The sequence below is a fragment of the Achroia grisella genome, unplaced genomic scaffold (genome assembly GCF_030625045.1).
Source record: "Achroia grisella isolate CSIRO2021 unplaced genomic scaffold, CSIRO_AGI_Agris_v1 utg319, whole genome shotgun sequence".
Taxonomy (NCBI): domain Eukaryota; kingdom Metazoa; phylum Arthropoda; class Insecta; order Lepidoptera; family Pyralidae; genus Achroia; species Achroia grisella.
This window is the reverse complement of record NW_026712795.1, coordinates 1,190,537-1,215,461: the sequence shown is the minus strand read 5'-3', so window position 1 is coordinate 1,215,461 and position 24,925 is coordinate 1,190,537. Positions and strand designations below refer to the sequence as shown.

The following is a 24,925-nucleotide window of genomic DNA, read 5'->3' as shown; positions in this document are numbered from 1 at the left end:
ATCCGGTTTTTACTATAGTTAAAAATGACCATTTTAAATTGCATTTCTTCATGCTTTCCTCATAAAATTATATACTGCCAAAGGGCATATTTTCAAACAAAGTGTCTTAATAGAGATTTTATATGGAACATACATAAACTGTGTAAATAAGTAATTCTATATGAGCCAGCATATATTATATTCAAAACCAAATTAACACAACATTTGGACATAATATATATGTATGGTTTGAAAAAATATAAATATAAAAGGAAAAAAAATATATCAAAAGCATTACCGCAGTAAATTAATAAACTGAATATATAAGTTTTCTAAATACATACATAATATATCCAAGAGATAATGTTTTTATTTAATAACAGACTTGAATATAATATGTACAGGCTCGTAATATAAAATCATAAAACTTCTATTATAATATTGAACAGTCATTATTACTTCTAAAGCGATATATTTTCCCATATAATTAAATAAATAGAAACTCTATTATTCATTGCAAATTTATCTCAGTAAAGTGACTTAAACAAAAAATAACAGTTGAATATGTTCTATTAAAAATAGTTATAGAAAACTAATTTTGTTTTTATATTGCGATTATGTATAAATCAATATAGTGGAATATAATTTCTAGCTACACACAGATAGATACAATTTTTAAGGCACACTTCCAATTGGAGATTGGTAATTTGTTTACAATAAAAATATGATACCATAATTTATTAAATTGAGGCGCCTTTCTGACATGATCGGCGCGTTTTTGTTTCTGTACCAAATTTACAGCTTATTTACCGAGAAGACTGCTAAATTTCGGTACGATACGTTCAAGATACGTCACTATATCGAAGAAAAGGGGACAACCCTATCAGGAAGGCGCCTAAACCTGATCGCCAATGTGTAAGCGGCCTTACAAGGCGCATTAGGAGCCCATATTATCACCAATTACCTTCACAGTCCTCCACTTAACTTGTGCAAGCGATCATCAACGTTACACTAAACTAATACAGTTCATATTGGTTTGTCGCACTTATCACTGACAGTCGTGTAGTTCGGTTTCGTATCGTATCACTACCGTCATTATCACAAAGCACTTAAGGTATGTAATTGCGTGGCTGTCATTATTGCACTCGCGTACTCATAGAGTGTTGAACAGGTCCCGTGCGTTATTCTTTGAATAACGCTTATAGGAGCAATCGCTGAATCAGCTACCACTGTGGACATACAAACATTCACATTAGTTATTCGTCATAGAAGGCATTTTATCATTACTAAAATTAAAAATGCGAAAATACTTTGACATCCTTCTGAATAGTTCTAGAGTTCTTTTTAATCATTTTAAATAGTTCCGATGTTTAAATTAAAAATAAAAACAAATTTTCGTAAAAAAAACTATTTTTTTACGAGTTCCAGCCGATCTGATCGGAGTACAGAGTGTTGGGACTTCATTGTGAGTAACATTAGTAGAGGCTTCTCACTCGTCTAGGTCTAATCTAGTCACATTCCACTGGATTATTTTTATTCCCTTACCTTCTGTTGGGCATGGCGCGCCGCCTGGCCGTCTGCCGCTGGTGTTCAAACTCGAAGTCCTCCTCTGTGAGGTTCAGCCGTTGCATGTGGTACATCAGGTACTCCTCGCCCAGGATGCCCTCTGGCGGATGCCGGAGGACCTCTAGGGTCTCACAGAGTCCGGACGCACGTTTCCGCACCTTCGCTGATCCCAGTGCACCGGCCAGAATCACTAGTGCTGCTTTGAATAAAACCTGAAAGCAAAAAATAATATATATTTGCCATGTATTTGGGTGTTTTCTCTAAATATCTAATACATAGATTTTTATATTTGTATTACTGAAAATAAATAGTAATTAATAAAAAACCTTAGACAACTAATTCAGCGGTGTATGTAACATTCCTAAATTTTCACCCTACTACAATCAGTCCCTATTTTTAACAGCGATATTCATTTATATTGCAAAACAAAGCTTGCCGGGACATCTAGTTGTTTAATCTCTATTCTCACTACACTATTAGAACTTTTAGATCCAGAATTTGAGAGTTTGCTCAATAATTCGTTGATTCACCTTGACCCCTTCGCAAAGGAAGCAGTCCCAGACCCGCAGCAGACTGTCCCAGGGCAGTGTGCGGGTGAGTGCGCACAGGAACCACTCGGTGGCGTACAGTACCGGCTCCACCTTGTGCTTGACGAGGTGACGGTGAACGGCGGGCGCAGTCCGCCGTAACAAAGCGTGCAATATATCACCGTCACGTTGAAGTACCTGTAATCAACGTATAAAAGTATTATTTGTTTATGGTTTTTGTTTAATTTTTCGTTACTGCCAGTTCGTATGATTGTTTCTATTAATCTATGTATTGCAAATAAATAATCCTCGACAATTAACACAGCGCCATCTAGTCCCACGGTAAGGAGAGCTTGTGTTATGGGTACTAGAAAACTGATATGAATACTTATTTTTTTTTTGTAAATCATAATATACATAGGAAACACCTAAACAGATACAAACAAACATACCATAAATTAAATACATACATACATTTTCACCCTTCTATCATCAACCCCTATTTTTTAATAGCGTTTTTTTTGCGGGTTTAGTGTACATATAAAAGTATTCATATCAGTTGTCAAGAACCCACAACAAGCCGTGCTTATCTTGGGACTAGAGTAGGCACTGTGTAGATTTTCCCAGGGTTATTATTATTATAACATCACTTAATATAATCATGGTAAATATGTCGACCCATGACCAGGAAACTCGTAAAAGGGATGAAATATCGGGACCTATAAATAATCTATCATATTATAAATAACCCATTATAATATGTACAATTATGAACAACCATGAATAAAGTATATAACTTTCCTTTTTTTAATTTGGCTAACAAACATCAACAAACCTCGAGTCCTGGATTGTAGTAGCCTTTAAGATACTTGTCGCTAATGCTGACGAGGCACCAGAAGGCCTGCACCGCTGGCATATGCATCAGGAGGAATGCTGCGACGGGCGCCTGCGCTTGGAAGTAGCCCACCTTTGGGTTCAGAACTGAATATGCCTTCAGCACTGAGAACAACTCCTGTTGCCTGTAATGTTATAATTCAATATACGTATGAATAATGACTGAAGTACCTATCATGTGATATAATATTTTTATTTTGGGAACAAAATAGTAAATAGTTTATTACTGTTTACTGTTTTTTGTTATTATTACATTTTTTTATTATTACCCGGACGGGAAAGTCAGTTTTTTTTTCACACTACTCTAATACTGTTGGCCTCAGCTTTTTTACAGCTTCACCGGACGATAAGTCGTTGTTCAGACACGAAATATACGTTTACGAAATATAGTCTTATCGTTACTATCTGTATATATATATATATAAGTAACAAAATTTATTCCAAAAAAAGGAAACAAAACAAAACTTGACTATTTTTAATGCCTTTATAGGTTACGTCCTATTTCTCAACTCCTATTTCTTCCTATTTCCTACTGAATATACATACAAAAGAATAGCTCAAGCCGTTTCAGAGGAATTTTGATACAAACACTATAACACAAGATTTTTATATATTATAAGAGATATTGTACAATATAATGAATTTGATTAGTGTTTTTACAGAACCAATAAACACAAAATCATTGCAACAGTTCGAAACTTCGGGATTACGTTTTGTGGGGAACTCCTTGGTTTTGTTAATGTTCCATTCAAGTGGTTTCCTCACTGCAATTTTTACATACACAGTAACTTTATACACATTTTTAATATTTAAATTATTACACAAATAAGTTCCTATCTATTATATGAAATAATGAAGTAATAGGGAAAATAATAAATGATAGAAGTAATAATGGAATAGGTAATTAATATCGGCGTTGGTTCGGTTCATAATAATAATTTTAATATAACAAAAATATGTATTTATTATATTTATTTATTTATTAGCATACAAAACAGATTACAATCACTACAATAATATAATTAGGAGCGTGTAGTTCGGTATAAAACTGTATTGTAATTCAACTTGCGTGTTGCTAAGATATTTATGAGCTGCTATTTTGGAAAAAAGTATAGATTATTAGTTATGCGATATTATGTCTGTACGTGTGTTCATTTTTCACGACTTAACGGCTGAATGAATCTTAATGAAATATGTATAAGCCATATAATAATTTTAAAAGCACTCTTTGAGCGGAATCTATCCGAGCATAACTGTCAAAGTTAGCCGCCATCTTGGATTTTCCCAAACTTCGGAATTTTCTCGTGGTAACCCCAGCCAAAAGAACATTTCTCCCATACATCGTCCCGACCCCCGGACACTCCTTCTGGGAGAACAACTATGTCAATCAGTCAGTGAGTCACCGTAATGCAGCTTTATATATTATAGATATATACACCTGTATATATTATTTTTCTGTATTAAGGGGGTCTTCCTATGTGATGGGTTGAAAAAATCGATTTTTTTTTTCATAAATTGCTCCCTTAACATGTCTAGAATACGGTAGTAAAGCGATTTTAGAAAATTCGAAGTCGTTTTAAAGATACAGCAGGTAAAAGAAAGAGCGGTTCGGAGCGGTGAGTTGGCAGTTAGAGACCGGGCCTATTGTGTACCGTTAAAAAAAGAATGTGTGGGTCACGTAGAAAAGAGGATGGGAACACGACTTCGGGCTGTTAAAAAGGATAAAACCAATAAAGGAATAGGAGGAAAAGGAGCAGGTAAACTTACTGATAAAGTTATCCAAGAAATTACAAAATTCTACGGATTAGCAATTCGACGCCATCCAGATTCGCTTGAAGATATGAGAAAGGAAGTTTGGGCAACGTACTATCACAAATGTTCTTCTGATGAAAACCCTCAGCATCAATTTTGTCCAGAAGGCGAAGACAGTTGGTGTAAATGGCGTAAGGCTGAAGCTAATAATGAACTGGACCAATTTCATCACGATAAACCACCTCTAATTCCGCAAGTCCAAGAAGCTATCAAACCGGTTTTCGAAGATTTATCGAAAGACGAATTATTAATTCGTTGTTTAGGAGTAGAGACACAAAACAATAACGAATCTTTGAATTCTTTGATTTGGACTTTCGCTCCTAAACATCTTCATTCTGGTCCCAAAGTTGTTGAAATTGCTAGCTACTTAGCAGTTATTATCTTTAATGAAGGTTTTCAAGGTATTTTAAAAGTTATGTCGATTATGGGATGCCCTGTTGGTCGTGAAGCCCAAGCGTATGTTGAGAAACGGGATGAAAAGCGAATCTTACGCTCTGAGCGGCGCGTAAGTGATGTCGTTAAACAAGCCAGAATTGACTCAAGAGCTGAACAATCTGCTTTAAAAGAGTTTCACGAGGAAGAGGAAGGAATACTCTATGGACCAGGCATCGCCGATTGAGAGTAAGTTGATATTTTAATAGTTTTTAACGGACTTGAAACTTTAAACGCGTTTTTCTCAAAACTGTGTTTTTCAAACTTTCCTCCATTGTATCTCAGAAACGGCTGGACCGAATTACTTGAAATTTACAGGGCACACTCAATATATGTAAACACATGGAATGAACTATTATCAATCGAAAATTTTCAAAACTTCGATTTTTTAATAATATAGCAAAAAACAAAAAAAAACGCCTAATTTGCAACTTTTATTTCAAATGTCTATCAAAAATCCAATTTTTTTTATATTCATTTGATTATAGGTCATTCCGTGACCGCCTACAAATTAAAACGCCGTTTTTTTTTTTTTTTCAGATAAGCCGATCAGCCGGATATATGTTCAGAGCGCTGTAACTCTAGTTTGACTGAATATTTTTAGCTGAATATATTTATACTGTCCAAATATGTGTTAATAAATGATAAAAAACTTGAAGCTCCATATTTAAGAAAAAAATCCTAAAATATCCCTAAAAAACAGGCCGTCACATAGGAAGACCCCCTTAAACTATTTTATACTTGTTAAATTGCACCGCCATACTATCTCTGATCAACGCGACGGTTGACTGGTAGAGAATACCATCAGGCAATAAGTCCGCCATGTATACAATTTTGTGTGCAAAAGAATAAATAAATAAGGTTTGCTGTAGTGCTAATGCGAGTGCTATTATATGATGCTATGACGTCACGGTGTCGTAATTCGATATTACATAGCGTACTCGTTCGCCTGCATGCACAACAGTACAGAACTACAGACAATACGTTAGATCTATATTATTGCATATGTTGAAACTATAATATTGTTCGGATTACACAACTAGTTCGTATTAAAAAACCGGTAATGTCCGAAGACAAAATTTTAAACAGGTTTAAGATTCTTCATAATAATGATTTTAATAAAGCAAGTATAAAGAGGTATATTGTATATATGTACTAAGTAAGTATAAAAGTATTAATTATAACAATAAACGAACAGTATATAATTGCCTATCGATGCCACCCTTATGGAGAGCCTGCCAGGGTATATTTAGGCAGTATTTTTGTGATCGAAAACTATAGTATCCATAATAATGTATAGCGTACATAACTCTGGAATCTTGTACTTTCAAAGAATAAAAAACTTCAAAGCTGCGCAGTGGTTTCGAAGGTTGCTTCTATCATGGCAAATCCGCTTATATATATATGTATATATTACTATAAAAAATGTTGAATGATATCAGCAGTGTCTTAAACTCACCCTAGTCCTTCTTCCCTAATAAACATCTCATGGTAAGGGAACTGCCTGTGAAGGTCTTTTCTGATGTCGTCCATACATTTGGGGTCCCCGGGAGCTTGTAGTAACTCTTCATATTCGTTGGGATGGTTCTGGAGTAGCAGCTGTCCACCACAGAGGTACAGCCAAGCTTTGGGTCTCACTGACGCTGGTATGCCTGAAATTTTAAAAGAACATTTAAACTACGAAACGAAATCCTCCTCCTTTTTAGAAGTCGGTTTTAAAAATCTAAAATATCTAATCTAAAAATAGCCATCTACCATGTCAGGTTGACCTCTACGCGGTTCCCCCTTCGCGGAAACCGTCGTGATAAATTCTTGGTGAATGGCCACGATGGGCTAACTGACCTGACCTCATGCTCATCTTATAGTGCAGGCGGGTGCACCACTCCATCATTTCCCATAAAAATAATCTAAAAATAGAAAAATAAATTGGTATAATAGAGACTACCGACCTTTCCTGCACCTCTCGCGCACCTTCTTGTAGTTTTTGCTCATAAACGCCTCCCAATTGTCCAGCATGCGCAGCCATTTCTGTTCCCGCTTCAGTATCGTGCTCGGTGAGACGGTCCTCTTGCTGTAACAAGCAATATTTCACATTAATCAGCTGTATTGCCGTCTTAGTGCTTTTACCACTAACACAAGAAGAGTCCATGTCTGGACGCTAGTAAATTTTTAGTGGGCGTGGAAATAATGCAATAATTTGGTATTTTTTTAAGTGTTAAGTTAGTCCAGTTATCTAGATTAAATTAGGATGGCAACACTTTTAACCAGCTACCTTGTAATATATTCTCAATTGTCACAGATTAAATACAATGTTTGCGATTTTACATACACGAACCATTTAAGTGTTTCAGTGACATGCTATTTTGTACTGTTCCCATTTGCAACAGTTAAATTGGAAAGAAGAAAAGAGTGAATTGGTAGATTTTTATTTATTTCATATAAGAATATCAACTGCGTTACACAATGAAGCCCCAGATGACAAATCCACTGAATATTTTGTAAATATTATTGTAATGATAAGAGCGATAAAAATTGCATATCTATTTGTATTAAGTACGGGAAACTGAAAAATGTTTCGCAATACGCACTTAAACGGGTATATAGTAATTTTAAAAGAAGAGTTATCTCATGGATATCATGTCATACCTACATATAATATACATAAAAATATTTTCATTTAATATCAATTCTTCATAGAAAGGTAAAATGATAATCTACATAACGTCATTCACCATAACCATATGAAAAAAAATGAATTCGTTGTATTAATTGTTTGACGTTACGCTGCCCGTGAGTGTAACCACATGGCCAATTTGTGTTGTAACATGAACCAATAAATGTGTTTCACAATAACATACACAATACCGTTTAAAATAAACGATTATCGTCACGATAAAAAATCAGTGCACATTTTTTTAATGTATATGAGGATGATAAGATGAGTATGAGGTCAAGTCAGTTCCTGGTGAATTTACCTCGGTAGCCTATTAAGGTAATTTTTTCACGATAGTTTCCGTGGAGGGCAGCCTAACATGGTACATTGTTACCCATAGGGTTAATAGTACACATTACTAACACTTCTTCCCCCCGATCAGTGCACTTAGATTTACTATCAGGAGTATTTATCTTTCATTCAGAGCGTTGCGGCTTAGTGGTTTACTACACCGATACTATGAACAGGGCAAAGGGGGAAGGGGGAAGTGAGGAGGTTGTTAGTAGTATAGCAACTAATGTCAACCTTCATACGGTACCGCTTGAAACCTTTGTGGTTAATTCCTGATAGATTCCCCATGATGCGTTAACGACTGGTGCCCCGCCAGCGTGTACCATTACTACTAATAAAATGATTATATACAAGCCTTAAATTTAAACAAAATAAGTACTTATGTGTGGTCAAGCAAGATATAGAAGTTAATCAGCGTACACGGAAGCATCATTTCATTTCACACATTAAAAAACTACCCCGACTGCAAGTAATCCTAGAAACGGTGCGGCGATAGGGTGAAAATATAAATCTGCGAAATGTGGCCATATCAATGGTAATGTCACCACGACCTACGCAGTTGATGACGGCGTTGACCATCTTGAATGATAGTCGTAATGTTTCTATTATGAATTTTATAGACCAAATAGTCGATGAGTGCCAAATCGTAATCAGCCAACTTGTATAAATAGTTAAAAGAACGTAGGAAGGAAATATATAAATTAGTAGTTGAGGAAAGAAGAAGCAAAAAAGGTATATAAGTATTTGACATTTTATATAAAGTCTGGGTACCTCTGTGTCACCTATTACTACCGTCCAGCAACTTGCTTTGTATAGCTGTTTTCATTGATGAGTGAGATATGGCAGTAAAATCACAGGGTAGAGAGGCATGACATCTCAGTCTTTTGCAATGGCAACATCAGTGATATGATGTAATGTCCGTGGTGCTGTTTACGTATATAGGCGACAGTTGCCACTAACTCAAAATATTAGGTGAGTCGTAATAATTAAAAAAGAAAATTACAAAATTTCATTGTGTTGATGAATAAGAGCCAGTAGGCGTCTAATTAAAACCGTTTTGGCTGCAGACAGTAAAATTTTATGTAAGTTTGAATTTTTTAGTATAATGTCCGTAAAAAGGTAATCGACTGGTGATTATTAAACGATACCGCAAAATTATTAAAACAAGTTTATATCCCAACCATATTCGACCATATTCTAACAAATAGATACATAAAACGTAAAATATAGGTTAGACGGTATATAAAACCCGTACCGATTAACTACATCAAATCAAGTAAGTTTGTATTAGACTATGTCCGAGATTCATCAAAAACTTCAGATTTGTTGACTGAGGTAAATCCTGAATCAATATTCTGAGTCCGAAAATAAGAGTCAGTACACAATTCTGTTATATCAAAGACAAACGTACGATTGTCGGTCAAAAAGTACAATCCAATTGAATATTTTGTTACATTTAAAGTCTGCTAAATAAGAATTGACATTCAAATTAAGGTCAAAAATGTGAATAACATGCGTCAAAACTAATAGTCGGTCGTTAGTGGAACTGCAATAAAATGAAGTAGACAACAGGCCCTCATCAGTTCCGGATTAGTACCGCACACTCTCTCCTATATATCCACACTAGTAAAATACAACAAAATATTGATAACAAAAAGATTTTTTAATAAGTAAATTTCTTAAGTTTTAGATAGTCTTCATAGAAGTTCGGGTTTGAACCGGGGACCTCTCGATCTGCAGTCGAATGCTCTACCACTGACCTATATCCCCTATAGTTTTAGATAGTCTAGACCAAGGGTCTTTAACCTGCGGCCCGCCCGTATGTTTTCTGCGGTACGCCAGAAGCATAGGCCCACTCTCAGTAACGACAACAATTAAGTAATAAAAAGTACGAGTACCTTTAATTTAAAATAAAAAAGCCTTATAAAAATACCAACGATGCGGCCCGTTATACAGAAAACAAATATTTTGGCCCTTGATTTGTAAAACGTAGAACCGCTGGTCTAGACCAAGTGTAGCGTGATGGGTATCACCTCATCACTGTAGCGTTATGTATGATGCGAAGAGACGTGCAACTTTATTTGTATTCTTTACTACCTTGGTTTTGAGTATACGGGTGTAATAATTGTACGACATTAGTAAGTTTATTCATGTCAGTCTGCTACATGACTTAGTATCGCAAAACCCAACGCAGGAGTCGTACTGCGGACTGACTTTACACTCAAGTAAGAAATCTAAATTATGTAGTAATGCAAACAAATGAAAGGGTGCCGAGTGTTGACAGAAATATTATAAGTACATGCAAAAGATTTGTGATTTGCGTTGTTTTTTTTAAACAAAAATTAAGAATCAAAGCCAAACCATAGACTTCTTCACTTGCGCTAGATACGACACTGGCCCTCTCGTTCACACTACATACTGCCATTATTTACTTTTCGTTAGGAAAGCGGCGCAATGTAGAAAGCATGGAAAATAAAAGTGAAAAACGTTGTGTTGTATACATCAAATTATTGCTACTGTATGATGGTCATTTTATTAATTCTAGTTACCGTTAGCTACTATGTCCGCTGTTGTTGCTGCATTTTTACTTATATTCCAAATAACATGATTGGTTAAACCTTCCCTCACTATCGCATCTATAATCTATAATGAGCATTAATAAATAAATAAAAATAAATTCTATTTTATCTTTTTACATGTGTGGTCTTTTTTTAGCTTCAAGGAAAATCTTTACTTTATCGGCGCCTCGATATCGCAAGGGAAATATTTGTGGTCAATCAAGATATTTAAGTTAATCCGAAAAATATGTATAAATTTCTAGTGGTTTGGCACATTGCGTTACTTTCGATGGTCGCGGGTTCGATTCCTCGCACAGTACAAATTCTTCCATTTGTATTCATGAATATGATTCTTATATATATATGTTAGTCCATTGTGGTAAACTCACCATGAATTTATCAAGATGGTTTCCTGGGGGAACCGCGTGAAGGTCAACATTGGGGTTATTAGTCCACATTACTAACAATCCCCTTCCTCTCGGTGTTTCCTATGCATAGTAGGTATGTATTTACAAAAAATCTATATTAGTAGGAATTTATATCAGTTGTTGTTCAATGTTGTTTAACCATCATATGTCTCATATATCTACTGTGTATAGATGCGTAATTTTTTATTACATGTATACATTTCCACTTTGTTACAAGCGGTTTATAAGTATTTTTAAATAGATGGCAATTGATCGTCGCACCCGCCTGTGCTTACGGTATACGCTGGCAGGTCACCAGTGAAGGATGATAAGATGAAACTGGTCAGTTCGCCCATTGTGAAGACTAGGTTTTCAGGGGAAACCGGAGGCCGACCTGAGATGGTACATTGCTATCTATAAGTTACTAGGAACCTATAGATAGCAAAGGTACTACCAATCCCTTTCGCCCTGATTTCTAACTATTCTACTTGGCATTCAGTCACGATCTACGAATAACCTTTAGTGTGTACTAATCACAAGATATTTTTAACGTAGGAAAAACCCGTTCAAACTTGTATAAATTAATATTATTCATCCGCAAAATACACCTGTGCAATAAACAGCTGCATAAACAAGCCTTGATGACAATGAGCGATTTTTCGAACTATTCAAATGCTGATGTAAATACGGGAGGCTAGACATAGTCACACCAGATGTTGTCTTAGTATTCCTTTTATTTAATAAGAATATATATTGTGACTTCTGCAATAACGACGCCGCGGCGTATTCCAGCTCTACTTGCCGCCGATATCGACATAGAAAATAGAATATAGTGTACCTACACTTGTAATATTTCCGTCAACACTCGGCAACCCTCCACTAGTTCATCCCTCCAGATAATATAGTTAAATGTAAAGCCAGTCCACGTTATGACTCCGTGTCGAAAGTACGCGTTACTAACAAACCATGCAGCACACTATAATAAACTTACTAATCTAATGTACAATAAATAATACAATTATTTCACCGTACATAATATATTTTTAATGTAGTATTAATAAATAATATATTATTCAGTGACACCTCATCACCTCATATAGGTGATAGAGGTGATAACCACCGCGATACAATAGATTAAGAAAAGGTTACTTTCAGAACTGTATAAAAATCATTCCATCTGACGATTATACGACGATAATATTAATTTGTTAGTAATGTGGACTGATAACCCCATGCTAGCAATGTACCATGTCAAGTTATCCTCCGCGCGATTACTCCTGAACACCATCATGATAATTCCTGGTGAATTTGTACCAATGGACTAACTGGAGAGTGCACCATATCATTATCATCGATTAAAAAAATATATATTAATGAAACGAATACGCATCTCATAAAGTGCTTAGTAACAAGCACTAACTTGCCTTATTGTAGCCTGGTAATTTCCCTATTATAGATAGATAAATATGCTTTTGTATATTGCGAAACACAGTAAAAAAAAATAGGTACATTTAAGTCCTTAGTCACGGGGTCGTTTTAGCATTTTACAGCGAGAGCCTGTGCCTACACTTGTAATATTTCTGTCAGCCCTCGAGACCCTTCCATTAGTAGTCTTCAGATAATATAGATTTAAGTTAGTTAAAACAATAGATCCCGACTCTGCTTCGTATATATACGCGTTACTAATAAGCCATGTAGCACACTATCAATAAAGTTAGTAATGTACAATAAATAGTACCATTATTTCACCGGTATACTCACTACCTACATACAATAAACAATATATTATGTAGTGACACACCATCACATCATATATAATGCTACAATGGTGAGGTGATAACCACCGGGCTACAAGTCCAAATCACCAGACTTACCAACTCCTGCCTCACTCTCACCCTTAGATATTTCGTTTCATTTTATTATTATCTATCTCGTCTTCACCTGACAATCAATTAATTAATAAATAGAAATATAAATTTACACGCAAAGTTTTTTAGTGTCTGCAGATTTTAAGTCACAGCCTCTTCAGTGTAATTCGGTGCAGTAAACCACTAGGCGACCACGACGCTCTCTTTCATATTATTTAATGATCTAAACCCACCATTAACACAGAGAGTACAAATTGACTAAATCCGTCTTGGACATTACAAAAGCTAGTCATCACACACCACATTGACCGGCCACATGTAGTACCTACATTCGGTCGCAATGATCGAAACGTTGCCAACGGGAAATTCCATTTCGTTTTATTTATCCCTCATGATTTTCGTTATGTTCTGATTGTAAACAATTCTATTTATATCTGCAGTCCAGTGAGCAGAGAGTTCAGAAAGAAAACAGATATATACAATCAAAAGTAGAAGGAAGACAATATTAGATAAAAACTATTTCACCCCGCAAACGTTGTTTTGCCTTTTAAATATAAACGCTATTAAAAACATGGGTTGTAGGGTTGTACTTATGTATTTTTTAATGCTAAATTATAAAAAAATGTCCACTAAATTAAAAAAATAAATGTTAGGGATGGACAACCCTTATCCCTTAGAGATATGAAAAATATTATAAATAGTAGCCGATTCTCAGGCCTACTGAATATGCATATAATTTCATAAAAATCAGTCAAACCGGAGGAATATGCTAACGAACATTGTGACACGAGAATTTTATATATACATAAGAAGATAAAAAATATTTTTGGGTGAAGGGGATTATTAGTAACGGAAACTACTGATCCTATTGCTAACAATGTACCATGTTAGGTCGACCTCCACCGATGGTTTCTAGAAACCATTCATCATATCACCCTCCACGAATGACCTGCCAACCTATACAAGCGGATACAATGTTTCTTTAAAATGGTTTAAAATGAAACAGCTGGAAATGAACTAAAGTTTATACTTACAATTCATTTTATATAATATATTGATAGATTTGTGTAAATGTCCCTATAATATTTGTTTGTTGTCTTAAATATCATAAATTTATATGTATATAGTTATTAATTAAGTAAACCCGCCTGTTAATTTTTTTTTTAATGAGTAATGGGGGCTGCCTGAAAACCAGCGCTGTATAGGTGCACCTCATTGAGGTTGTACTTATATCAGCAATTGACAATTTTGTATGTTATTTTTTAATTCTTATTTTGTGTATTATTTGTAATTTGTTGTGTTATGTTGGCAACAAATTAATTGTTGTATCTATCTATTCGTATTTTACAGTATCGTGGGCAATTTAAGACTGAAAACTTATTAGAGAAATATAATCAATCTTTCTGAATGAATAGAAGATCAAATCTGCCCGACACCATAAACACTTTGCCTGACAATTATTTCCTATTCCTATATCCTCCATGGACAGAAACATCGATATCAAATTAATCCGAGACACGGAGGTAGGCTCGTCATCTGCATTATTAAATTTAAATCTACTTAGCGAAATTTGGGCATCATCATCTTAAGGAAATTAGGGTATCATCATTTGTCATCATGACGCTCAGGTTTGACAATGCAGGTAGCATTGTCAAATCACTACTACTCCATTATTATTTGCTGACTACCCCATTGCGGTAAGCCGTTAAGATACATTATTATTATTATGAAAAGTAACATTTATAAACTACTGAATTGAAATATCAAAAAGGTACAGTATTAATATAATGTGACTTGATTTTTATTCAATTTGCCTCATAAATGTATTTAAAACTAGCTGTGAAACCGCGGGGTTTCATCGGGTGAAATTTGGAATAGCCTATGTGTTTGTGATGTACAAAATACGTTATTTAAAAAGTTTTATTAAAATTATAGTAGTTTTTGAAAGAGTTACAATCATCACCACACATAATAAATTTACAATATTAAGCAGAGAATTAAATAGAAAATTAAGTAGTAAGAAGTACGATTTACTAGTGACACGCCCCGAATTCGCCCGTGTGCTTATAAGTATTTGTGTTAAGTATATATTAACATAATATACAGATTATGTGACTTTGAAATAATGTACATTACCTTTCTCTCAAATCGGTACAGTGGTTCCGGATTTTACTTTGCCTTTACAAAGTCCGCTCTCTCTTTACAACATTAGATATATTGCATCCATTCATAAGTGTCTTCAAGCACAGTCCTATCAGTCACAGGTATTCTAGAACCTTACTAATATTACAAACGCGAAAGTTTGTAAGTATGGATGGATGTTTGTTACGCTTACTCACAATAACTACGAAACGGATTTTATTGAAACTTTCCAACAATATAGCTTACAAGTCAGAATAAGAAAACAAGAAAAATCTGTTGAGTTTCTTGCCAGTTCTTCTCAATCGCATCTGATTACTGAACTAAATAAAAAAATATTAATACAAAAAAAAATACGTTCATAAGTGGTTAAAATGTCCTACATGAGTAAATGATTTTTGATTTGATTTGAAATCACATAGGATATTTTCACGCGCGTGAAACCGCGGACACAGCTAGTAAGGTACTTTAAGGTAAGTTATTAACATTATTCTGACCAAATCGGGAGTGTGCCACTAAACCAGGTCTGGTGACTGCTGTATATGTACATGATTGGACATTACATGCACTTTTATAGCAACTGGACATTATTGCGAATAGTGTTATTGAAGCTACATACTTTGTGGTTGTTGATGGCTGTTATTTAATTATTATTATTCCGAATTGAATCAGTATTGACGGTTTTTACGCATGTGTCATCTTTCTCACACGTAGGATTATAAGGTTCACTAGCCTATTTTTATTTTTATTTAATAGCAACCTCACAAATAATTGTGTTTTTTTTATTGATAATAATTTTTAAGAATGATATATTCGCCCACCAGGTTGCTACAGTGGAATCGTCAAGATTTGGTTTATCAAATAAAAAAAATCTTATCCTACTTGTAGTCTCCTAAATATATTACCAAATAAGCATTTAATTTTAATAATTTAATTAATATTTATTAAAATTAAATGCTTATTTGAACACCCTTACATTTAGGACTTTAATATTATTTAACAATATAAATTTAATATTTATTTAACCATTTTATATTCAAATATGTAAATATAGCGAGCTATTTATAATTATAACCACCAATTGAAAGTAGAGCATGAAAGCGAAAGGATATTACAAAAGCGAATAATCTGCTATTTTTTTCTAACTTACTGCGCTCTATGAATAAGCGAAAGTATAGTTCTACCGCTTTAATTGCAATTACTAATTTAGTTGCATGGAAAACGCTTACGTTAATGGGAAGTATAGGCTACACTGGCGGGGAACTAGTAAAATATGTGAAGATTAAGGATTGAATCAGTTACCACATTACAGTGACTTAAGGATCAAATCGAATCAAATCTCTTATCACATCATGGTGAATATTGATTGATCGGGATATTATTATAACAAACAGTACATTATTAGTAGATAATAACGGCAATAATTATTATTATAACAACCCTGTACAATTCACACAGCGCTATCTAGACTAAATATATACTTTTGTTAATGCATAGGTACATAGTACACGTAGAAAACACCCAGACCAATAAAATAATACTTATTAATACAAATGTTTGCAGTGTGCGCGAAATCGTACCCGTGACCATCGGAAGTAAAGCGGTGTGCTAATCCGCTACATCACCGTGACCCTCGAATATGGATTATGGCTGCGTTTTATATACGTTATATATTATATACATCTAATCTTTAGTATAGATAAAATGAGTTATCTCTATCTGTGATTTTTATAATAATAACAATATATACAAAACAATAAATAAATAATAAAATCAATTACATTAAACAATATGTAAAAGAATTGACGTGATTACTTGTTCATTTCAATTAGAAAATAAGTTCTACTCTGTGTTAAATGTAAATATAATAGTTATATATGTATTATTATTATTAAAATATATTATTATCAGAACTAGAACTATAGGATTGTAGATAACAGTAATATGTGAACAAGCCCTGATTGTAATATATTTGATTTCAATAACTTCTATATTGTATGTAGATGGCGGAATGCCCCAGCTTCGCTCAGGTTTTCATCTCCTAAACTGTTTGATTGATCTTTATGGAAATGTTAGTGTATACTTAGGTCTGAGTATAGGTCATAGGCTATTTATTATATATACTCCTAGGTGATAAGGGTGGCCTTATCCAGAAATAATTTATATGGAAAACAACGATTGCAGGATCACCTAGTATTCTTAGACAATGTTTTTTATAGTATAAAATAAAGTCGCTTTCGCTGTCTGTTCGCTTAGATATTTTAAAGTACGCACGCAATGCAGTTTTTAGCAATAGATAGTGTTTCAAGAGGAAGGTTTATTACATATAAACCTTCCTCTTGAAACACTAACTATTCACAATGTTCACCCGTGCGGAGCCTGGACGGAGAGCTAGTATATTGATAATAAGTAAACAGCACGCGTCACATTTTAGTTTATTTATTTACTTACCTACTCGTACTTGCCACTTGGCAATGTTAAATCGTTTTACAAATTTATGTTCAACGACAAATGACATTTCACAACTTATTGTTATATTTACCTTGCGTTAGTATAGCTTTTAAGATTATCAAATTAGTGTAAATATTAACGGCGGCTATGAACGTCAACTTTTTGTTCCGTCCAGTTCAGTATACAGATTCAATTAAGAAGAACTGGAACGAATCTGACAAGTGAACTGAATTTTTTTACAAGCCAGTCAATTTAAATGTATGTGTATTTATACAGATGTCTATGTCTAACATGAAATGAAAATCCCGTGCATGAACAACTATTGCCAAGCACGTTTGTCATTTAGGCCTTAATTTTTTTATTGTAACTATAAATGTGTTCTATCTTAAGTAATCGTTTAGTGAGTAATAGGCTTTGCTCAATAAATATGATTTAAAAGATTACGATTTGTAACCAAGTTCATGCAATTGTTTTTATATATATATATATGTATACCAATTACTAAATCTACTTTTATGGTCATTAAAGATATTTTTTATAATTATCATAGGATTAATTCATTATAATATAAATATAATTTTAACTGAATTACTTTTGCGTCATAGTATGGGAAATTGTTATTACATATCTCATTGTTAGTTGTACTGAGATACACACTGACTTCTTGAGAATCCAAAATTCTTTATTGCAATAAACTTAAATTTAAGCACTTTTTAATTGTTATACTTATTTCTTAATGGGAGACGGTGTCTCCCATTAAGAAATGTAGATTATTATTTTATTTAAAAATCAGTATGAGAAATAATATCTTTACAAACAAAGATTGAAATGATTGCATGGTTTAGTCAATTCGAATCGATGGATGACAGTGAAAAAACGAGAGTCAAAGGATGTCGCCTGTCGCCGAAGGGGTCGCCTTAAGCGGATGTACTTCAAACAAATTAAGTGACATACCACAAAAGGGTCACGAGTACTCGTAATCCATCCGCTATATCCTATGAATGAATGAAATAAATTGAAGAATATAGATTTTTTCGAACTATTCCAATATTGGCCGCAGTTCGAATGATAACGCTAGTCGAGGCAGTCCAAACCTACGGACGGTCTTATCTAGCAGCTAGCAAGGCTAACTCCCGTCTGACGGATACGTCTTTAGTCTGAGGGCACCACTAGGGATTTGAACCTCGGCTCGTTCATCACCATCCCGTCGGTCCGATTGAATCGGAGCATTAAACTTTACGTAGTATAAATCTAAGACACCACCCCTATCTGTTCGCTATATTTTTTAAATTACGCAACGGATTTTAATGCAGTTTTTAGCAATAGATAGAGTGATTCAAGAGGAAGGTTTATGTATATAATACATGCGTGTATTATACATAAGCTCTATCTAGAAAAGTTGAGAAATTAAAAAAATTGTAATGTATCCATGCGAAGCCGGTACGGGTTCCTAGCAATAATAATATTACTTTATTTCTATATACCATCTAAAGTAAAATGAGCAATATATAACAATTAAAGTTAATACTAGATAACTAAATCGCTGAAAGTTCAGTAATCCAATGTTCCTCACATCCCTGATAACGTAAATTAGGTATTACACCTGTCCTATTAGTATCATTGCTCTATATTTTAAAGGATCGTATTGGAATAGTGCACTCACCTGTGCTAACGGTATACGCTGGCGAGGCACCAGTGGAGGATGATAAGATGAGTATGAGGTCGGTCAGTTAACCCATCGTGACAAATTCACTAGAAAGTTAACATGATGGTTTCCAGGGGAAAGCGCGTGGTGGTGAACCTGACATTGCTAGTAATGCATTTATTCATCCACATTACTAACAATCTCTTTCTCCCCTATTAGTGCTCTATTGTAACATGTACTGTAAACAAAGTTTGTTAGTGGTATTTACTTAAATATTTAAGAGTATCAGTGGTGTGTGTACTTTGAGGTACTAAGGGAGAAAGTAGAATATGGTTTAGTGAATGTATATGAGAAAGTTTGAGTGTTGTTTGAATGATAAGTGCTAATTGTATGTAATAGGGGTTGTGTACAAAACGTAAAGGCATTCTTCATCTTTACTTATAAATGCAAAAGTAACTCTGTCTATCTGTCTTGCTTTCACACCAAAACTACTGAACCGATCTAAATGAAATTTGGTACACAGATAGTCTAGACCCTAAGAAAGGATATAGGCTACATTTTAATGCGAAAAAAGGGTTGTAAGGGGTTGAGAGGGGAGATGAAGTTTGTATGGCAGTATTGCCATTTTTAAAGCTAAAGATTGAAACTTATTTTTTAGAATTGAATATAAATAAAGAATGAGGTCATAATTTCAATAAAGTTATAATTCTATGTAATGGGGGTTGTGTCCAAATGTAAAGACGTTCTTTATAGATATGTACGCATTCTATTGTATCTTTCTACCCCAATAGGACAGGCGTAATCTTATATTTCGTATGTATAACAGTGATATGCCACAGTTTATCTTACCTTGTTATTTATTGTCAAATGAAATGAGTTCGACGATCAGAAATAATCAAATAACCCACTTTCCGCTAGAAGTTTAGATAAAATTGCTACATTGTACATTATTGTTTACATATCATGTTAATAAATAGTGAATCCGCCATTTTCAAGTAGAATGGTGGCAAGGTCACAGTTATCTTCTTTATAGCGTTTAATACTTGCAGAGAATATTATATTGTTAATCTTAACAACAGATTAATGACAACCTGTATAACTCTATTGTATACTGAATATTTTAAATACAACCTGTATATCTGTACTAACTCCAGTAATACACCAATTCGGCGAATCTCCATTCTCATCACAAGCAGGGCAATAACCTCTTGCGTTCACTAATAATATCAAGAGTAAAACAGCTGGAAGTAAATCTATTCCGTTTTCCTATGCGGCAACGGGCGGAATTATTATGTAAACGGTACAATCGATAACAACATGCTTATCTACCGACTTCAATGAGGAAGATTTCTCGATTTGAATTTTTTGTTATGTGACATCTTCACTACTTCATACCTTCTTTTTTTCTGTAACTACAATTGCAAGTAAGCTGACAGCCCCACCTGGTGGTAAGCGGTAAGCGTCGCCAATACATGAACAGCAATACGGCCATCACGTTATCATGTAACACACGGGTGTTACATGATAACGTGATAGCACTCATGCGCTAACATTCCACACAACTAAGATATTATACCACTTATACCCGTAATTTCTGCTGCCTAATCTGCACCCTACAGTCGAAATACAGCTCTGAATAAACCTGCAGATTATTTTTTAAAGTCTAGTACTAATGAAGTAACTAACTTATTAGTAATTTTGTAAGTCAAATTGCGACTATATCAAAATGTCTGTGTGAGAAATAGGACTTAATTGCTTGCTTAATCAATTCTACGACAGTTCTGCAGATGCCATTTTAGGGGGCAACATGCACCAGAGACGATCTTGAGGTCTAGCGGTTAGCAAACCTCTTATTTCCAATGGCAGGGGGTTTGATTCTTGCACGACACAAACATTTGTATACACGCGTATGATTATTTGTATGTCTAGGTGTTTTCTATGTATATTCATATATGTATTTAATTATTTGTAGTTATTGTTACGTTAGGTTAGGTACTACCTATAGTAGAAGATCCTGATTAGTTTGCTACTAGTTTACTATTGGAATGGCCCAGGGTATCCATATATATATAAATAAAATTGGAGTGTCGGTTTGTAATATTGAAATAACAGTTTTTATTTTTTTTAATATAAATATGGTACATACACCAAAATAACATTTCTTGCAATTTTGTCTGTCAGTCTGTCTGTCTGTTTGTTCCAATTAATCTCTGAAATGGCTGGATCGATTTTGCCGCGACTTTTATTGGCAGGTAGCTGATGTACTAAGGAGTAACTTAGACAACTTTTATTTTAGAAAAATAAAGTTAAATTCCACGCGGATGAAGTCGCGAGTACAGCTAGTATTATTATATAAAATTAAATAAGTTTATTATAACGGCCTTAATTGTCAGTAACCACAGTTTGGGATAAAAAGTACCAATTCTTCTACTACTACCACCATTGTTAGGAAGATAATAAACATAGTCACATTCACATGACAATAGCAATTTAGGGATTGAATCAATCCAGAGCCGACATTACAATACCCAGTTATCAAGTTGTTGCATCATTGCGGTAAATCATTAAATGTGCACGTTCGATGACGTTTAATGTATTTCATCTCAGAACAATGCTACAATTACTATTCTTACCCTTATATTTAGTTTACAAACTGTACCAGTTTATAAAATTTACCATTTTTGCGTAATTGAAACGGGAAAAGAAGAGGACGAAGTAGTGATCATAAAATACCTTTGTGGTTTTCTGAAATTCATGTAAATCGGTATTTTCATCATTTCAGAATATAAATTGATACACAAATATAAATATAAAATGATGCACAAAGCATTTTTTAGTCTTAGCCAAATTCGAACCCACGATCTTTGTATAAAATGATGTAGTAAACCAAGTGGACCATGACGCTATTAGAATAAACTCCTTTAAAACTTGTGTCGGCGTTAGTTCTCACAGTTCACTGGTGTACATAATTAATCTGTTTTCGTAATCAACTTGCACGTAGTAGGTATAATTAACTTACAGCAATTACATTGTTTTTATTTATCAATTGTAATGACATCGGTATGAAACCGGCATATATCCGGCTTTTTACGTTTTTAATGTACTTTAAGGCTAATTCAATTGAACAAGAAAATAAAACAGTATATACAAATGTACATACTGTTTTATTTTCTAATTTCTTTCTTTAATAAGAAAGTTATATCTTTAGTAAATATTGATGAAACTTATTGTGTATGAGTGGCTCACTACCATTAATTACATTATTTTCGAACTATTAGAATGCTGTTGGCGACACCTGACCTTTACAGCTTCACTCGAGGATAGGGAGGTGTGTAAATGGCACTCCGATCCTGCCAGAAGAAAATAAGGAGCCTTACAGCTGCCTACTGCTCGATTTACAGGGTGTATAAGAATTAACTACATTAATTAAAAATGACTTGAAATATCTACATAGAAGTTAAAATGGTATCTTTAAAGGTCCATAGAACATAGAAGATATATCTCGACAGTCTGTATAAGCTGTATGAACAATTAAATCTGAACATTGCCATTTAGTTATTATAACTGATCCCTCATTGTAACCAAAACTGTTATATCCTGTTTCTACTGTATGTGTAATTTGCATCCTGAGGTTCTAAACTCTGTATAGTCCCATGATTTACATATTGTTGGTTTTAAGCAACATCCTATCATGTAACTAGGGTGCCTACTGTTGCTAGTTTATATTCACCACTAAATAAACAGTTGAATCAGCTTGAAAGATAAAAATTAGAAATGAAGCATTATTAATGTTACTGAAAACAGAACATGAGCAAATCGTTGAGACACTGGGTAGGGCCTTTCTTTCATAACTTATGGGCATTATGAAAGAAGAAGATATGAAGAAAAGGTGAAGAAGTGCCTGTTATATCAAGTAGATTAAGGAAAAAGTTGGAGTTATGTCAATATTTTATCAATATTTAAAGAGAAAATCTTTTGAATTATGAATGAATCCAACAGTTTAAATAATATTTTTTTCTATTCTTGATCAATTTTGTTGTAAAAATTAACTGTAATTTAAACTTTACCAGAAACACTTCAAATAGCCAAAGATATACATATAAATACATACAAATACTCGCTAATTACTTAACTATAGCAATTGAAATAGTATTTTTTAAAATATATTAATATTATTTAGAATAAACAGTTTTGTATTCTGATTTAATAATTACAGAAATAATTCATATACGAATTAAATAGTGCATTAAGTATTTCATGAACAATTATCCTCCTTTTAGGTATAAGTTATAGAAGTTTTAGAATATAAAAATGTGGCATTGATCAATCTGAGGATACCATAATGTCAAAAAAATTTTTTACTATTTAGAGATTTACAAGCGAAACAAATACTTGTGAAAACTAATTTAGCACAGTACAGTATCCAATGCACCATAAAGTGCAGTTGCTATAAACTGTAGTAATAATATAAAACTTATTGCGTCAAATCTGGCAAATTGTGTTATTAGATTAGAATGACATATTTGCCTATACAACAAGCACGCAACAAGAAGAGGTAACTGTAACTATGTACCTAATGAGTGAGAGGTATCAGTCTCGTGAAAAATATTCATATATTGCTATTGCACTAGTTGAATTTTAACTGTCTCCATATTTTTCACATAAAACCCTCGATAGCTCTCGCTCATCATCGCTCTTCATTTTTCACTAAATTGAAAATTTATATAAAAATTGAAATTCTAGTCTATCAAAAAATTTTGGTTGATTGTAGAATTTTAGTATTTAGTATACAGTATACTATTTCTTCAACACAGATCATACTTTGTACATAAACAATACTCATGAATGTTTGTATAGTACAAACATTCATATAATTTATATATGAATAATTTTATGTAACAACTCATAACTTTAAGGATGAGGTTCCGGAAGATTGTATAGAAATAGAATGAATCATTATACAACTTAGATTACAATTGCAAAATACGTTAATTAACATCAAGAAGATATGTAAACATTGACTCACGGTTCCGGACTGTATTGAGCACCACCGAAAAAGCCGTGCCTATCAGGCTGCGTGGTGACGGAAGAACATATCGAAGTGGTATCCGCGAGATCACTTCTATCCGCACCATTACCACTTTTAACACTTTTCTGAAGCGACATCGTCACTTTATCAACTATCTTCTGCCATGCAAAATGCCGTACACCAACAGATAGTAATCAGAATGTCACAGGCTGGTGGGCGTACGAATTAATTACAAAACATCTAACTGTTCCATACGTTCACGCCCGTCGAGGAAACCGCCTCAACAAACTAATGGCACAGTGAAATGCGAGTTGCACACATAATATAAAAATCGCCACATAGCCCAATATTATTCGTTACAAGAGAACGTGTCTGGAATAACAATATTCAGAATATTTTCAAGAAAAGCAAACTCGACGTGTGGGTGGGCGATCGCGACGAGAAACAATACGTCATTATTTTTTTTATGTAGTGATGTCGAGATGAGAGCTTAAACGAAAAGCGTAAACGAAAGTACTATTATACCAATAATGTTTCTATATTCGCTAGAGAAAAATTCTCTATATATTATATGATACACATATTTTTATTTGCTATGTATAATAATCAACATT

The 24,925-nt window shown here is 33.9% G+C and overlaps 1 protein-coding gene across 1 annotated transcript; it reads right to left on the bottom strand.

Annotated features, from left to right (window-relative positions):
• Positions 1 to 960: 960 nt before the first annotated feature.
• LOC131843546 (TBC1 domain family member whacked) lies at positions 961 to 24,740 on the bottom strand. Its single transcript, XM_059192219.1, has 7 exons — positions 24,309 to 24,740; positions 7,160 to 7,281; positions 6,670 to 6,862; positions 2,908 to 3,091; positions 2,076 to 2,270; positions 1,525 to 1,757; positions 961 to 1,208 (listed from the first exon to the last, which is right to left on the bottom strand). Exons 1-7 carry the CDS (start codon positions 24,446 to 24,448, stop codon positions 1,199 to 1,201), a joined length of 1,077 nt encoding a protein of 358 aa, XP_059048202.1. The 5' UTR covers positions 24,449 to 24,740; the 3' UTR covers positions 961 to 1,198.
• Between the last annotated feature and the right edge of the window lie 185 nt (positions 24,741 to 24,925).

Coding starts and splice junctions, on each gene's coding strand:
- LOC131843546 (XM_059192219.1), bottom strand. CDS start 24,448: ATGTCGCTTCAGAAAAGTGTTAAAAGTGGTAATGGTGCGGATAGAAGT. Junction 6,863..7,159: donor GCGCGAGAGGTGCAGGAAAG/GTCGGTAGTCTC, acceptor TTAAAATTTCAG/GCATACCAGCGTCAGTGAGA. Junction 3,092..6,669: donor ATTAGGGAAGAAGGACTAGG/GTGAGTTTAAGA, acceptor ATAACATTACAG/GCAACAGGAGTTGTTCTCAG.